This window comes from Pseudorasbora parva, chromosome 8 (assembly GCF_024679245.1).
Source record: "Pseudorasbora parva isolate DD20220531a chromosome 8, ASM2467924v1, whole genome shotgun sequence".
NCBI classification, from domain to species: domain Eukaryota; kingdom Metazoa; phylum Chordata; class Actinopteri; order Cypriniformes; family Gobionidae; genus Pseudorasbora; species Pseudorasbora parva.
The window spans coordinates 48,662,600-48,677,940 of record NC_090179.1 but is presented as its reverse complement, the minus strand read 5'-3'; the positions used below and the strand labels follow the sequence as shown (position 1 = coordinate 48,677,940).

At 41.7% G+C, this 15,341-nt stretch overlaps 2 protein-coding genes across 2 annotated transcripts in view; one reads left to right on the top strand and one right to left on the bottom strand.

The window, feature by feature from the left end:
- Positions 1-13,443, bottom strand: part of stard10 (StAR related lipid transfer domain containing 10) — a 23,784-nt gene extending 10,341 nt beyond the window's left edge. Inside the window, exons 1-2 of the mRNA XM_067451915.1 lie at positions 12,904-13,443; positions 1,234-1,381 (exon numbers count right to left, since the gene is read on the bottom strand). Coding sequence (XP_067308016.1) covers positions 1,234-1,381; positions 12,904-13,062 — 307 coding nt within the window. The 5' untranslated portion in view covers positions 13,063-13,443. The remainder of the gene's footprint in view (positions 1-1,233; positions 1,382-12,903) is intronic.
- The window catches only part of LOC137084932 (ribonuclease inhibitor-like), a 318,165-nt gene that overhangs the window by 171,501 nt on the left and 131,323 nt on the right, over positions 1-15,341 (top strand). The gene's annotated exons all lie outside the window — the stretch shown is intronic.

Here is a 15,341-nt window from a genome sequence, read left to right as displayed (position 1 = left end):
TTCAGCTGCGAAAATCGTTCACAGCAGAACCGCAACGCGTCTCACAGCAACGTGTGTAAATAAACGATTCAGTGTTTGAATGAATCGGTTGAATGAACGACTCAATGACTCGCTCATTAAGACGGCCACCTGCTGCCACCTACTGGTGGTTTAATTTGATCTTTAAACATACTTTCCAACATGTCTTATTTGTCTATTCAAAACTACAAATCTCAAAACATTAATGCTGTTGTAATTTTTCAGTGTAAATTATTTAATTTGATTGGTAACAGCCCTTATAGTGTTTTATTTTAATTTAATGTATTGATCAAAATCACAAATATAAAATGAAACATGAAGCTTAGCCTATATTTAATAAGATTAAGGGAAAATGCCCTTTATAAAAGGTGAAAATATCACAAATTTCAAATGATTCAATAAAAATAAAAACCACAAATATGCAGATTTAAATATGTCAAAGCTGAGTGAACACTGGTGAGAATATTGCTTCAGAATAAATTATATTTACAACACACACACACACACACACACTTCCGGACAAGCTAATTTTTTACTTGGACAAGCTTGAACGATTTACTTGTTCGAAGGACAAGCACATGAACATGCTTAATGTCAAGCCCTGTATAATGATATATTATTGATATAGTGTTGAGTAAAAAAATGCTGACCACAGTTAAGATTTTAATAAATAAATCGACCTCAGTTTTATAAATTGTTCACTTGTTTGGGAAGTGTTTGTCATGTTTTGACAATAAAGGATAGTTTACAGTTAACTGATTGTTTACTACATCTTTCACTCAGGAGCAAAAATATGCCTTTAAACTTTAAAGAAATAAAGATTTTACATTTATCGTGATATTTAACGATATCGACTGATATGCTAAATTATACCGTGATAATTTTTTGGGCCATATCGCCCAGCCCTACTCTCTCTCTCTCTCTCTCTCTCTCTCTCTCTCTCTCTCTCTCTCTCTCTCTCTCTCTCTCTCTCTCTCTCTCTCTCTCTCTCTCTCTCTCTCTCTCTCTCTCTCTCTCTCTCTCACACACACACACACACACACACACTCTCTCTCTTACACACACACACACACACTCTCTCTCTCTTACACACACACACACACACACACACACTCTCTCTTACATACACACACACTCTCTCTTACATACACACACACACACTCTCTCTCTCTCTCTCTCTCTCTCTCTCTCTCTCTCTCTCTCTCACATACTCACAGGAGTAGTATCCCACGTCGGCGTTGACCGTGAGTTTGCCGATGTCGAAGGTCTCGATGACGTTCGCGTCCCATTTGCGCCGATACTCGATGTCGTGGAGAACGTCGTACATGATCTCGGCCGCGATGTCCTTACACAGCATCCGGCACTGAGGACACACACAGGAACTACATTACCCAGAATGCATCACAGGCCATAGGGGTGAAGGAGGAGGAGAGAGAGTCAGAAGATGCCACATCAATATCATGCTGTGTGTGTGTGTGTGTGTGTGTGTGTGTGTGTGTGTGTGTGTGTGTGTGTGTGTGTGTGTACATACACTCACCTAAAGGATTATTAGGAACACCTGTTCAATTTCTCATTAATGCCATTATCTAATCAGCCAATCACATGGCAGTTCTTCAGGGCATTTAGGGGTGTGGTCCTGGTCAAGACAATCTCCTGAACTCCAGACTGAATGTCAGAATGGGAAAGAAAGGTGATTTAAGCCGTTTTGAGCGTGGCATGGTTGTTGGGGCCAGACGGGCCGGTCTGAGTATTTCACAATCTGCTCAGTTACTGGGATTTACACACACAACCATTTCTAGGGTTTACAAAGAATGGTGTGAAAAGGGAAGAGCATCCAGTCTGCAGCAGTCCTGTGGGAGAAAATGCCTTGTTGATGCTCGAGGTCAGAGGAGAATGGGCCGACTGATTCAAGCTGATAGAAGAGCAACTTTGACTGAAATAACCACTCGTTACAACCGAGGTATGCAGCAAAGCATTTGTGAAGCCACAACACACACAACCTTGAGGCGGATGGGCTACACCAGCAGAAGACCCCACCGGGTACCACTCATCTCCACTACAAATAGGAAAAAGAGGCGACAATCTGCACAAGCTCACCAAAATTGGCCAGCTGAAGACTGGAGAAATGTTGCCTGGTCTGATGAGTCTCGATTTCTGCTGAGACATTCAGATGGTAGAGTCAGAATTTGGCGTAAACAGAATGAGAACATGGATCCATCATGCCTTGTTCCCACTGTGCAGGCTGGTGGTGGTGGTGTAATGGTGTGGGGGATGTTTTCTTGGCACACTTTAGGCCCCTTAGGCCGGGGACACACTGCAAGCGTGTCGTGAGCGTCTCGGTTGCGTGACGTGTCCGTTTTTATTTCGGCTCCCATATTAACCGATTAGAGCTTGCATACTGACTGCGGTTCGAGCCGCGCGGAAAACACGAGCATGCTTCAAATAGAAGAGACGCCTATTTTTCACGCGACACGCGAGTGTGTTGGAAGCGTTTCTAGGCAAAATAGCATAGGAAAAGATGTTTATATGTCATTTTGACACGAATACATATTAATAAATGACATTTTCATGTTTGAAAGTCTGTAGGTTAACATAAATGCAGAGATAGGCCTAATTGTAATAATAAAAAACAACATAATTATCGATTTTGAAATATTAAACCTGTCAATACAGAACGAAATATTCTGTAGCCTATTTTGCCGTCAATACCATATATATGTGGTCAATAGGCTACTGCCGACTAGGGATGCACCGGTTGACCGGCACAAAATCGGAACCGTTTTTTTTTTCTTTCCGCCGATTTTTCCGGAAGTGTTTCCACATACGCTTATATTGCAATCATTCGTGAACGTCACCTGTGTGGAAGTATTTTGCAATATGCGAGCAGGACTGGAAATGCAGAGTGACCTGTCTGAAGCACAGACACCAAGAAGCGAACAGCCGTCGGTTTACGGGCGCACAAATACGGTAAGAGCCGCTTTTCTGCACTCGCTGAAGTTGCGCGAGCTCCTCTCTGCGCCGTGCACAAGCGTAGATAGTGAGCACTTGTTCAGCTCAGCTTCTCACGTGTTGGAAGAGAAACGAAACAGATTAACCTGTGAGAGCCGAAATACTTCTGTTCGTAAAAAAGAACATCCATGCTCTTGAAGTGAAATAGGCCTACAATCAGTTAAGGATGATCATTTTTATTTTATTTTATTTTTTATTTTACCGTACCTTAATTACATTGACTTAATTTGATGTAGCATCTTTGTTTTCTTTGTTTGTTCGTTGCACTAAACATTATTTGATTTAACATTTTTGGAACAATGTATTTATATACTCTTTTAAATTATTTAATTTAATTATTTATATTAATTTAACTGGTAAAGACTTTTTCTTCTTTAAACTGAATCTGAAAACAAATGCTGATTTAAGTGAATTCTTTGTTTGTATTGTTGAATGTGTGTTGATTGTGTTGTTTGTATTGTTGAATGTGTGTTGATTGTGTTGTTTGTATTGTTGAATGTGTGTTGATTGTGTTGTTTGTATTGTTGAATGTGTGTTGATTGTGTTGTTTGTATTGTTGAATGTGTGTTGATTGTGTTGTTTGGATTGTTGAATGTGTGTTGATTGTGTTGTGTGTATTGCAGAATATGCATATGTTTAAGTTAATAGGTAATGTTCATTTTTAAATAGGTTCAACCTGATTTCATTTCCTATTAATTTCAGATTGCAAACTTGTTTTCATTGGCCAAAAGCCAAATTGGCCTATTAAATACCAAATAAACATCTTGTTCATGTATACTTTCTTTCTTTATTGTTTGTATTATTGTATTCTATTATAAAATAGGAAATCGGTATCGGAATCGGCCATGTAAAATCATGATCGGTGCATCCCTGCTGCCGACGTTGTCTTTGCTGTATCAATAGGCAATATATTTATATTTAACATGACGTATAGGGCTTCCCTGTACATCAATAGCAGCAGCAGCGCCGCGTCAGACACGCTTCTGGTGTGCAATGATAGAGAAAACGCCAGGCAGCCGCCCCGTGGATGACACGCAGCAGAAACGCCACGCTTGCAGTGTGTCTCCGGCCTTACTGCCAATTGGGCATCGTTTAAATGCCACGGCCTACCTGAGCATTGTTTCTGACCATGTCCATCCCTTTATGACCACCATGTCCCCATCCTCTGATGGCTACTTCCAGCAGGATAATGCACCATGTCACAAAGCTCCAATCATTTCAAATTGGTTTCTTGAACACGACAATGAGTTGACTGAACTAAAATGGCAGCCACAGTCCTCAGATCTCAACCCAATAGAGCATCTTTGGGATGTGGTGGAACGGGAGCTTCGTGCCCTGGATGTGCATCCCACAAATCTCCATCAACTGCAAGATGCTCTCCTATCAATATGGGCCAACATTTCTAAAGAATGCTTTCAGCAGCTTGATGATCAATGCCACGGAGAATTAAGGCAGTTCTGGAGGCGAAAGGGGGTCAAACACAGTATTAGTGTGTGCTCCTAATAATCCTTTAGGTGTGAGTGTGTGTATATTAATGTGTGTATGAGTGAGTGTGTGTGTTTGTGTATAAATGAGTGTGTGTATATATATATATATATATATATATATATATATATATATATATATATATATATATATATATATATATATATATGTGTGTGGTTTAGGGGCAGTGTGTGTGTGTGTGTGTGTGTGTGTGTGTGTGTGTGTGTGTGTGTGTGTGTGTGTGTGTGTGTGTGTGTGATGGGTAGGTTTAGGGGCAGTGTAAGGGGATAGCAAATACGGTTTGTACAGTATAAAAACCATTACGCCTATGGAACGTCTCCATATGCCACAAAATCAAACGTGTGTGTGTGTGTGTGTGTGTGTGTGTGTGTGTGTGTGTGTGTGTGTGTGTGTGTGTGTGTGTGTGTGTGTGCGTGTGATGACCTACATCAGCTGAAATGAGGCTGCAGTCATTGTGAATCTGATTAGTGAGATATTAAAACAGGTCATTACAGTCGATCTCATCTGAACAGCACCTGTGTGTCTAATGTCTCCAAAACTCACCAAAGATGAAAAGGAAAAGATACGCAACAATCCTTCACAAACACGGTTATTATCCTTAACGGAAGCAAAACTATTAAAACAAAGAGTCCAACAGCCACAGGACATCAACATCCAGAGGCCGACCAAACACACACGAGTCCAGGATTTGAGAGTCGAGATACTGGACACAATGGATTGGGAGGCTTTTCATGCCTGATTTGAGCTATCATCACACACAAACACACACACACACACTCTCTCTCTCTCTCTCGTACACACTCACAGTCACACACTCCCCATGGACAGGACGGGTCAACTCTGGATGGTTTTATTGGGAAGAACAGCCATGTTGGATTTTTGCCATATTTTTATTATGTTGAGGAGCCCTAGAGGACAGTGAGTGAGGTGGAGCCGGAAGGAGTGCCACTAAAGGTGGAGCCGAATAAAGGTCCCTGTTTGAGGGACTATAGCTGTCAGTTAGATCCGTCAAAGGCCATCGAGTTTCGGTAGAAGAAGAAGGAAGTGCTTTTGGGTCGATTACCGAACAGAAAGACTCGCACCCTTTCTAGATGTCGTGGCCGGTTTTCATCACTGCACTCGAGGACGTCAAGTGCGGTTCTTCTACAAGTTGTAGTATGTACGGCGTGGGTTATAGCAACCATTCCGGGTACCCTAGCAACCGCATAGAATCCACCTGACTACCCTAGCAACCACATAACACCCTATTAACCACCTGATTACCCTAGCAACCATGTTGTAACCACCCAAATACCCTAGCAGCCATGTAGCAACACCCTAGCAACCACCCCAAATTCCCTAGAAACCACATAGGAGCTCCCTAGCAACTGCATAGCAACACCCTAGCCAGCACCCCAAGTACCCTAGCAACCATGTAGCAACACCCTAGCAACCACCCAACATTATCTAGAAACCACATAGGAACACCCTAGCAACCGCATAGCCACACCCTAGCCATCACCCAAGTACCCTAGCAACTGCCTAGGAACCACCCCACGTGCCCTTGCAACTGCTTAGCAACCACCCTTGCCACCACCCGAGTACCCTAGCAACCGTGTAGCAATACCTTAGCAACCACCCTACATTCCCTTGCAACCACATAGAAAACACCCTAGCAACCACAAAGCAATTCCCTAGCCACCACCCCGAGTACCCTAGCAAACATGTAGCAATACCCTAGCAACCACCCCACATTCCCTAGAAACCACACAGGAACACCCTAGCAACTGCATAGCCACCGCCCTTGCCACCACTCGAGTACCCTAGCAACCGTGTAGCAAAACACTAGCAACCACCCCACATTCCCTATAAACCACATAGGAACACCCTAGCAACAACATAGCAACACCCTAGCCACCAGCCCGAGTACCCTAGCAAACATGTAGCAACACCCTAGCAACCACCCCACATTCCCTACAAAAAACATAGGAACACCCTAGCAACCGCATAGCAACACCCTAGCCAGCACCCCGAGTACCCTAGCAAACATGTAGCAACACCCTAGCAACCACCCCCCATTCCCTACAAACAACATAGGAACACCCTAGCAGCCGCATAGCAACACCCTAGCCACCAGCCCGAGTACCCTAGCAACCATGTAGCAATACCCTAGCAACCACCCCCCATTCCCTACAAACAACATAGGAACACCCTAGCAGCCGCATAGCAACACCCTAGCCACCAGCCCGAGTACCCTAGCAACCATGTAGCAATACTCTAGCAACCACCCCACATTCCCTACAAACATAGGAACACCCTAGCAACCGCATAGCAACACCCTAACCCAAATAAACACCCTTTTGGGCAGAATGCCTCACTCGTGTCTGAAACGCCTCCGTTTATTATAATGTAAAGCTTTAAACGCATTTCTGAGCATAAAAATATGACCATCAGATCAATGTCTGTTTATGGACAGTGTGTGTGTGTGTGTGTGTGTGTGTGTGTGTGATGGGTAGTTTTATGGGTAGGGGCTGTGTGTGTGTGTGTGTGTGTGTGTGTGTGTGTGTGTGTGTGTGTGTGTGTGTGTGTGTGTGATGGGTAGTTTTAGGGGTAGGGGCTGTGTGTGTGTGTGTGTGTGTGTGTGTGTGTGTGTGTGTGTGTGTGTGTGTGTGTGTGTGTGTGATGGGTAGTTTTAGGGGTAGGGGCTGTGTGTGTGTGTGTGTGTGTGTGTGTGTGTGTGTGTGTGTGTGTGTGTGTGTGTGTGTGTGTGTGTGTGAGCTTCTTTATTCTCTTATACACAAGTGTCACTGATGGAGTTTATCATCTCTAATATATTTAACAATAATTAAAGACATAATAATGCATATTGCTAATTTGTGAGTTGATGTAGCTCAATAGCTATAAAATCTGCAATAATTTCACACACACACACACACACACACACACACACACACACACACACACACACACACACGCGTGTCCCTGTGGATGAAGGCACTAAAGCACAAAAACACAAAGTGCTGAAGTGTGTGAAATACTCGATCGCCCGCAGACAAAAGGCCAGAGAGAGAGAGAGAGTGTGTGTGTGTGTGTGTGTGTGTGTGTGTGTGTGTTACTCTCTCACATCACTGACCTTTATAATAAACATCATTAATATCATTTCTCGTATTATTAGCGATGATCATAATAATCATGAACTGACGACGGTCACACACGTCAGCATAACGTACAGAAGATGAAGAATAAACACGGCTCAGCGTCTGCTTTCATGGAATGTCCCCACAATTCACAAAAACCTAACGTGTGTGTGTGTGTGTGTGTGTGCGCGTGTGTGTATATGCACATTAAGATTATATTATAGAGGACAGAAACGGTTGAGTGGGATTTTCCTGAAGCTCCACTGGAGACCAACACCATGAGTGGGAGGACAGATCGTGTGTGTGTGTGTGTGTGTGTGTGTGTGTTTCGGGGGAAGCCCAACAGCTTTGAGGAGAATCTGACATCTACAGCCGCCCACACAGAGCTGTGCGTCATACGTGTGTGTGTGTGCGTGTGTGTGTGTGCGTGTGTGTTCTGGTTTCTAGGGCATTATTTGACACCTGCAGTCATTGTGTGTTTATTCATTGACATCTATTCTTTCTTCATCAACTAGAACAAACACACACACACACACACACACACACACACACACACTAATGAGGGGAAAACGCCTGTAAACAACAAGTGGAATGGCTTTTCACGCTCAAACTGCTGCTGCGTTTAATGCAAATAAACCGCTATCAGCAACACAGATCTGATCACGGACACTAGTGTGAGCACTGCAATATCACACACACACACACACACACACACATTCTGCATTTTTACTTTCTCATAAAAACTCCTCCTGTGTGATTTATAAGCCTTTTGTAAAGTGGGGCCATGGGTAATGTCCTCATATTTCACCCTCTCCTGTAATACCTGCGTCATACCCATGTCTCACACACACACACACACACACACACACACACACACACACACACACACACACACACACACACACACACACGGCCGGTGTTGAACGGGAACTGTAATCCGTCTGGCCATATAGCCGCTTCACTTCTGCTATTCTTTGTTTTATGCATTTCTTCCTACTCTCCAAACAAAAGCACATGTTTGGGTCTCACACACGAGTCCACACCTGGACAAACAGGTTTGGAGCTTTCCGGACTCTCACCGGCCTTGAGATGCAGAGATCAGGTGTGTGTGAGTGTGTGTGTGTGTGTGTGACGCTGAGCTCCTGGTTTCTCTACGTGTTGCTCAGTTCTGGAGAAGACAAACACATCCTGCTGGGTTTCCGTCACAGTGCAAACACACCCGTGTGTGTGTGTGTGTGTGTGTGTGTGTGTGTACACCTGCTGGAATAACCTGCCCTCCGACACACAAACACACACACCCGGATGTGCCCGTTAAACACACACGGACCTCATGACTAACTCGCCCTCCAGCGGAGCTTCTGGTCGGACTAACCTGTCGCCTTCTGTTCAAACGTTAAAGGGTTAATTCACCTAAAGAATGAAATATCTGTCATTAACTCCTCCCCCTAATGTCGCTCCACACCCGTCAGACCTCCGCTCATCTTCACACACAGTTTAAGATATTTTATATTTAGTCCGAGAGCGTATGCAAGTGTATGCACACTATACTGTCCATGTCCAGAAAGGGAATAAAAACATCATCACAGTAGTCCATATGAGACATCAGTGGGTTAATTAGAGTCTCTTGAAGCATCCAAAATACATTTGGGTCCAAAAATAACAAAAACTACGACTTTATTCAGCATTGGCTTCTCTTCCGCGTTTGTGTTCAATCCTCAAATAAAGATTCGAACGGTTATGAATCAGCGAATCGATTCATGATTCGGATCACCAATGTCACGTGATGAATCATATCTCACAATTATTCCACCTTTCCAATTTGCAATTCCAACTTTACATCACGCAATTCCAACTTTACCACTTTCAATTCCGACTTCTGACTTTAAATCACGCAATTCCAACTTTACGACTTGCAATTCCGACTTTACATCTCCAAATCCTACTTTACCACTTGCATTTCCGACTTTACATTTCCAAATCCGACTTCACCACTTGTAATTCCGACTTTACCACTTGCAATTCCGACTTCGGACTTTATATCATGCAATTCCGACTTTACATCTCGCAAATCCGACTTCACAACTTGTAATTCCGACTTTACCACTTGCAATTCCGACTTTACCACTTGCAATTCCGACTTCGGACTTTATATCATGCAATTCCGACTTTACATCTCCAAATCCGACTTTACCACTTGCAATTCCGACTTCGGACTTTATATCATGCAATTCCGACTTTACATCTCGCAAATCCGACTTCACCACTTGTAATTCCGACTTTACCACTTGCAATTCCGACTTCGGACTTTATATCATGCAATTCCGACTTTACATCTCGCAAATCCGACTTCACTTGTATTTCCGACTTTAAAACTTGCAATTCCGACTTTACCACTTGCAAATCCAACTTCACCACTTGTAATTCCGAATTCTAAATTTTACATCTTGCAATTCCGACTTTGCATCTCAGAATTGCGAAATGTAAACACACTCGCGAGATAAAAAGTTAATAATTTATTATAATAATAATTACGAGATAATAATTACCTTTTAAAATGTTTTTTTTTCTATGGCGGAAACAAGCTTCCATATAAAAAGGACCATTTTAATATCACACTAGACATATATTAATGCACTTTACACCAGCATAAGATCTCACTGAGCTGAGCATCACTGAATCGGAGCTGCTTTTTCTCCATATTCTCACTTTATGAGCCATAAAAGCATCGAGCATGCTCATCAACAACGCACACTTTACCACTCGCAATTCCGACTTTACCACTTGTATTCCATCTTCTGATTTTACATCTTGCAATTTCAACTTTACCACCCGCAATTCCGACTTTACTACTCGCAATTCCAACTTCTGATTTTACTCCCGCAACTCCTATATCACACAATTCTGACTTTACAACTCGCAACTCCAACTTTGCATCTTGCAACTCCTACTTCTGATTTTACATCATCAATTCTTTTTTTACCACTTGCAATTCCAACTTCTGGCTTGATGTCACACAATTCTGACTTTACAACTCACAAATCCAACTTTAAATTTCGCAACTCCTACGTCTCACAACTCTGACTTTACCACTCGCAATTCCGACTTTGCATCTCACAACTCCTACATCTCAAAACTTCGACTTTACCACTTGCAATTCTGACTGAACTATTCGCAATTCCGACTTTGAATTTCGCAACTCCTACATCTCACAACTCTGACTTTACCACTCGCAATTCCAACTTTACCACTCACAACTCCGACTTCGCATCTCACAACTCCTACATCTCAAAACGTCGACTTTACCACTTGCAATTCCGACTTAAATATTCGCAATTCCGACTTTACTACTCACAACTCCAACTTTTGATTTTACATCTCGCAACTCCTACACCTTGCAACTGACTTTACCACTTGCAATTCTGACTTCTGACTTTATATCACACAATTCCGACTTTACAACTCGCAACTCCAACTTTGACTTTCGCAACTTCTACATCTCACAACTCCGACTTTACCACTCGCAATTCCAACTTAACCACTTTTAATTCCGACTTCTGACTTTAAAATCACGCAATTCCGACTTTACTACTCGCAATTCTGACTTTACAACTCGCAACTTCAACTTTGAATTTCGCAACTCTTACATCTCACAACTCCGACTTTACCACCTGCAATTCCAACTTTACCACCTGCAATTCCGACTTTACCACTCGCAACTCGGACTTCACATCTCACAATTCCTCCACCTCAAAACTTTTAATTTACCACTTGCAATTCCGACTTCTGACTTTAAAATCACGCAATTCCGACTTTACTACTCGCAATTCTGACTTTACCACTCGCAACTCCAACTTCTCATCTCACAACTCCTACAGCTCAAAACTTCCGACTTTACCACTTGCAATTCCAACTTAACTATTCGCAATTCCGACTTTACTACTCACAACTCCAACTTTTGATTTTACATCTCGCAACTCCTACATCTTGCAACTGACTTTACCACTTGCAATTCTGACTTCTGACTTTATATCACACAATTCCGACTTTACAACTCGCAACTCCAACTTTGACTTTCGCAACTTCTACATCTCACAACTCCGACTTTACCACTCGCAATTCCAACTTAACCACTTTCAATTCCGACTTCTGACTTTAAAATCACGCAATTCCGACTTTACTACTCGCAATTCTGACTTTACAACTCGCAACTTCAACTTTGAATTTCGCAACTCTTACATCTCACAACTCCGACTTTACCACCTGCAATTCCAACTTTACCACCTGCAATTCCGACTTTACCACTCGCAACTCGGACTTCACATCTCACAATTCCTCCACCTCAAAACTTTTAATTTACCACTTGCAATTCCGACTTCTGACTTTAAAATCACGCAATTCCAACTTTACTACTCGCAATTCTGACTTTACCACTCGCAACTCCAACTTCTCATCTCACAACTCCTACAGCTCAAAACTTCCGACTTTACCACTTGCAATTCCGACTTAACTATTCGCAATTCCGACTTTACTACTCACAACTCCAACTTTTGATTTTACATCTCGCAACTCCTACATCTTGCAACTGACTTTACCACTTGCAATTCTGACTTCTGACTTTATATCACACAATTCCGACTTTACAACTCGCAACTCCAACTTAACCACTTTCAATTCCGACTTCTGACTTTAAAATCACGCAATTCCGACTTTACTACTCGGAATTCTGACTTTACAACTCGCAACTCTGAATTTCGCAACTCCTACATCTTACAACTCCGACTTTACCACTCGCAATTCCAACTTAACCACTCGCAACTCCGACTTCGCATCTCACAATTGTTAGATCTCAAAACTTCGACTTTACCACTCGCAACTCCGACTTAACCACTTTCAATTCAGACTTCTGATTTTACATCTTCAATTCCGACTTTACCACTTGCAATTCCGACTTTACATCTCAGAACTGCGAGATGTAAACACACTCGCGAGATAAAAAGTCGGAATTACCTTTTAAAATGTTTTCTTCTATGGCGGAAACAAGCTTCCATATAAAACCGAGCATTTAAATAACACACTAGACATATGTTAACGCACTTTACACCAGCATAAGATCTCACTGAGCTGAGCATCACTGAATAAATCGGAACTGCTTTTTCCTCCATATTCTCACTTTATGAGCCATGAAAGCATCGAGCATGCTCCTCAACAACGCAAACTTTTGAGTCGTGTAGTGTCCAGCCGAAGGCCTGCTCACCTTGATCTTGTGCAGACTCTTCTCCTCCTCCAGCACTTGGATAAACACGCAGATGCTGCTCTTATTGTAGGTGAGAGTCCAGCCGTCGTCGCACTGGCACTCGTGTTTAAAGCGGCTGAAGGCTCGGTCGTCCGGGATTAGAACCTCTTCTCCGGACATCTTCCTCTTCCTCTTCCTCCTGCTGATGAAACTGCTGGCTTTTATAGAGTTGCTGGGATAACTTTAGCTCAATTCGGATTATTCACTGGGGCGCGTCGCGTTGAACGCACGGGCGGTTTCTCTCTGAACCGAATCTTTGCGGTTTCGGATCCCTGATTCACATCAGATGCTCAAAACATATGCTCATGTGATGCTGATGCGCGCGTTTAAATATACAGAGGATGCACACACACTCATATACGAGTGTGTCGAAAATAATAAACGCAAACGCGTTTCCAGGTGAAATGCACAAGCAGCTGTTTCATCCCGCTGTATGTGTGTGAGCAGCACACACACACACACACGTAAGAATGACAGACAGCTGAGCTCCGCCCACCCTCATGCACGCGCATAACGCTGACGTGTTGCTCCAGCTTCTCACCATATTTTGCATGCATGGGTGATATAGCTCATCATGCAAAATAACATCACACACGAATAAACAAAATATTACTGAGTGAAGTTTTACAGTGTTCTCACGCTTCCTACACGTCTCGCTCTGAGCGGGTCTCGAACTCGGGTCTCCAGCGTGAGACTGCGGTCTTTAGTGAGGGGGCGCGCCCGCTTTATACGCCAAAAAAGACCCGAGTTCGAGACCCGCTCTGAGCAAAAACAAGAGAGAGACTTTTCTGACTATTATAGCATATGTCAGGCTTTACAGGATTAACAATAAATGGAGTAAAAACATCATTTTAAGTGTTTGAATACTTAATGGGGCCACTGTATGTTTTAATAATAAAGACAGGCACGGAGTAGAACACGTGAGACACACACCACAGGAAGTTTGAGGTTTGGAGATGTTACTTTTTTTCTTCTTCATGAAACCACAGTCAACTTTCTGTCTTTAAAGCATTTCATCTAATGACAAACTGTGTGTTATTCTCATAACTGAGAGTTATTCTCATCCATAAATCCACAGTACTTTGGACTCTCATGTAAATTCGGTAGATCTTATAAGAGCAGCATTTGAATATCCGACACCTTTCTCCATTAACAGCCGTTCGACGTCGCACACATCTCTGAAATCAACCTGTGGTTTTATTGAAAATGTCAGAAGAGGTTCAATGATTAAAGTCACCATTAACAGAAGTTGTGCTAGTCTTCCTAAATCCGAGTCAAACGCGGACAAATGTGGGGCGGGGCTTGACGTTGGTTGGATGCTGATTGGCTGATCTCATGTGAGTGACAGGTTGCCCACCCTCGTCATCATCATATATAATAAAACAGATAAAGTTATTCTGAGGGAAAGTGTTGCTCGTGTGTTTTATTTTGTGAGTTTAGACGCCCTCTGCAGGTCCATTACGACTAAATAATGTCATGCTTTTAACATTAAAACATAATTTCATCTGATATTTTACAGTAGATCGGTCTACAATTATATTATATTAAAATATATATATAAATATATTCACATTTTTACCTCATAATTGATCTAGTGCGTCGTAATTTAGACCTTTTTTGGATGATTTTTCATCTAATAAATGTTAGTCATAATTTCATCCTGTTATATTGGTCAATAAGTCAAAATTTTAGGACTTTTTAAGTCATAAATATTAGTCAGTGTGTTATAATTTTGACTTTTAGGTCATAATTATTAGTCAGTGTGTTATAATTTTAACTTTTTAGGTCATAAATATTAGTCAGTGTGTTATAATTTCGACTTTTTAGGTCATAAATATTAGTCAGTGTGTTATAATTTTGACTTTTTAGGCCATAAATATTAGTCAGTGTGTTATAATTTTGACTTTTTAGGTCATAAATATTAGTCAGTGTGTTATAATTTTGACTTTTTAGGTCATAATTATTAGTCAGTGTGTTATAATTTTGACTTTTTAGGTCATAAATATTAGTCAGTGTGTTATAATTTCGACTTTTTAGCTCATAGATATTAGTCAGTGTGTTAGAAATCTGACTTTTTAGGTCTTATATAAGACTTTAAGTCGAAATGTCCCTTTTTCATATTATAATTTAGACTTTTCACCTCAAACCTATTGTGATCTAGTGTGTCACAATTTATACTTTAGAGTTCTGAGTTTTATTTTGTGAGTCTTGACGCCCTCTGCAGGACCATTATGATAAACAGGAGAAATTTAACAGTTGAAATTATGACATACTAAGCCAATTATTATTTTAAAAAGTCATGATTATGACAAGTCAAAACTATGTCATGATTTTAACATTTTACAATCTTTAACATTTTACAGGTACTTTACACTTCATAATTTTGTTTTACAATGACA